Genomic DNA, 3,203 nt, shown 5'->3' on the forward strand with positions numbered 1-3,203 from the left:
TAAAGTTATCTGTAAAGAAAAAATAATACGATAGACTAGACAAAAATAAAATATCATAGATCCATTTTAACTTGGATCATTTTAATGTTTTTTTTTTGTCCCTATTTGCTGGTGTGTATGTATGTATTTGATAGATATTTGCATACCACTTAGTATTTTTGTGTAATGATCATATTAAACTGTTCGATGACATCTCTGGTGACATTGCTTTTACTGTTTGGTCTAGCCTAACATCTGTAAACTAATTGCAGTGGTGGATTTAATGGTTACTTCGGTCTCTGTGATGGGGATGTTTTCCCACCTGTTTTCACTTCACCTGTTAAGGAGATGGAAAACATAGTAAACAATCAAGTTTTGTAAGTGATTAACCTTTTTCGGTTGCACAATCTACAAGTGCCCGGCTATGCATAAACACATTCCAAGGCCCCCGGATGGGGTCATCATGCCAAAGAAGGTGCATACTCTATGCAGATAAGCCTGATGTGCCTGTGCCATAAGATGACCATTCAAGAGTTATTTATTTTTGAACTTTTCATGTCAATTTTCTTTCAATTAATCATGTACAGACAACCTGAGTCTGTTATGGGCTGCCCGGTAGTGTCTCATAGTATCTTATATTTTCTTTCAACTAACTCATGGTATCCTCTTCTTCAACATTAAAAAATCCTCTGCTTTTAAATTAGCTTGTGATTATTAATGTTGTATTTCTGACATTTCATACTGGTTGGCAGTCTGTATGTGCACAGGATGTAAGGAAATGGATAGAGATTGTTGATTGGTCTTTCTTCCATGTCCTGATAAATGGTCGACATTTAAAAGAATAATAAAGAGTGCTATGAAAGCTGAAGTATGTTGTGTGCTTCAAACATGATGGTAGGGGGTGATAGGTTTGCATTCTGTTTCGAGACCATATAAAAGTAACTGTATTGAACATAGTTGCTCCATCGATAATGGATTTTGACCTCAATAAGTCTGGCCACATGCAATCCCTAAATTACGCAGATACCACAAAGGTTGACAAATTCCTGGTCCTTGTAAGACTGTTTCCTTTCATGTTGAAAATTGTGCACTTGAACCAATTCTGTGCATGGTACAAGGTTTATCTTCCATCTTCAACAACTCCTTTTTTGGATTTTGGTGCATTGGATGTGCACTGCTTCTATAGGTGCAGTAGTTTGAAGGGGTTGCTTTGTTTTCTTTGTCAGTATAATCTGTTTCTTGCTTCATGTGGTCTACACATTGTAGATAGATGGATGTCAGCAATTTTTCCGGTTCTAAATTTTTATAAATTCTGGTACACCTCTTGGCATAATACCTACTGGCGTGAGAACTATTATAGGCTACCAAATTTTTGTTCAATTTTATCTTCTTGATAAGCATACCACTCCTTCAGTCATATTGCATGGAGAGAAACAGGGTGCATTATACAATCAAATATTTGTAAATCAATCTCTGCAACTCTATTTTCTTTGGAGTTGAATGATTGAAGCTATATTTTCTAAGAGTTAAACTATAGAATGTTTACATCCTTCAATGTCAAGGAGTGAAACGACTGCATCTCGTCCTCTATTACCAGTACATACATTTTATTTCACTTGTACCATGGATAAACTTGGCCTCTATTGGGCAATACATTTTATTTCACTTGTACCATAGATAAACTTGTCCTCTATTGAGCAATGTCCACCAGTACTTTTTATTTGGCTTGCCTGATAGATAAACCTGGGAAATCTCCACCACTACTTTTTATTTCTAGAATCTTCATTGATAAAGCCAATATTGAAGGAAATAAATCTGCACATTAAAACTGGAGAAAAGGTAGCAATTTATGGCTCAGTGGGATCAAGGAAATCTGCTCTGCTATATACAATTCTTGGAGAAATCCCAAAAATTTCAGGAGATGTAAGTTGAACATTAACTAATCTTCTTGAGCAAAAGTAACCATTTCATAGTTCAACAAGATTGTAGACGCAGCTTTTTTTCTTTCTATATACATAAATTCTTCCATAAACTTTTTGATTGGACTACGTGTAGGTTGAAGTATATGGCAATGTTGCCTATGTGGCACAAACAACTTGGATTCAGAGTGGTACTGTCAGAGAACATACTCTATGGGAAACCAATGGACAAAATTCAATACAAGAAGGCAATAAAAGCTTGTGCATTAGACAAGGATATAGAGAGTTTTGCTCATGGCGATATGACAGAGATTGGGGAGAGAGGATTGAATATGAGTGGAGGACAAAAACAGAGGATTCAGTTGGCTAGAGCAGTAAGTTTTGGAATTCTGCCATATGACTGAACATCTTATTCAATTGGGTAGAATTTAGTTGGTTTTCCTTGTGGAATCCAGCATATAGATATCTCCGCAAAAGATGCATAGCGTCTGTATAGAAAGGCCTATGCTTTTCACTTTTAAGGCTCTCCCCGCATCTATATCAGGTGCAGTGAGAAGCATCGTCACCTTCTTGGCCTTTTCCATATCCTTGCGCAAAAGCTGCCCAAGCTCACGCTGGCCCAAAACATTATCTATGTAAATAAAGGCGGGCACCTTCTAGCCGCCCATCCTCATGCTTCCTAATATCGGGAAAGGTCTCTCCATGTTTAATCAAATATTTGTAAATCAATCTCTACAACTCTATTTTCATTATTTCACTTGTACCATAGATAAACTTGTCCTCTATTGAGCACTGTCCACCTGTGGGTTTTATTTGGCTTGCCTAATAAATAAACCTGGGCAATCTCACCCACTACTTTTTATTTCCCTTGCAGAGTTTAGATTATGGGAAGAGATAAACATGTCCTCTATTACCAACACATACATTTTATTTCACTTGCAGCATAGATAAACTTGTCCTGTATTGGGCAATCTCCACTAGTACTTTTTATTTGGCTTGCGTGCAATCTCCACCACTACTTTTTATTTCCCTTGCAGAATTTAAGCCCACTAAGCCCAAGGATATACGGTATGGTTAATTGTTATTGGTAATTTTTAATGGGTAACTAGCAATATTATAGTTAATTGTCGATAGATGTTTATTTTCAATGGGGAACACAAGCAAGAGAATCTTTGTGATCAACACACACCCACTGAAAATTAGCATCATTAAAACTATTGAGATTCTTTGGTACAAGAGTCCTGCAATAATTCAATTATAAGAATAATATAACAATAATTTACTTTTTATTTTGTTTTTTGTTTT

General features: G+C 36.1%; 1 protein-coding gene across 1 annotated transcript; it reads left to right on the top strand.

Moving 5' to 3' along the window:
- The first annotated feature begins 254 nt into the window (after window positions 1-254).
- Window positions 255-2,565, top strand: LOC149156067 (ABC transporter C family member 8-like). The gene is made up of 2 exons (XM_089441559.1): window positions 255-1,902; window positions 2,035-2,565. The coding sequence occupies exons 1-2, from the start codon at window positions 1,829-1,831 to the stop codon at window positions 2,300-2,302; spliced, it is 342 nt and encodes a 113-aa protein (XP_089297685.1). The 5' UTR covers window positions 255-1,828; the 3' UTR covers window positions 2,303-2,565.
- Window positions 2,566-3,203: the final 638 nt, after the last annotated feature.

This window comes from Pinus tabuliformis, chromosome 9 (genome assembly GCF_031772625.1).
Source record: "Pinus tabuliformis cultivar Carrire ecotype Pingquan chromosome 9, CPIR1, whole genome shotgun sequence".
Lineage (NCBI taxonomy): Eukaryota > Viridiplantae > Streptophyta > Pinopsida > Pinales > Pinaceae > Pinus > Pinus tabuliformis.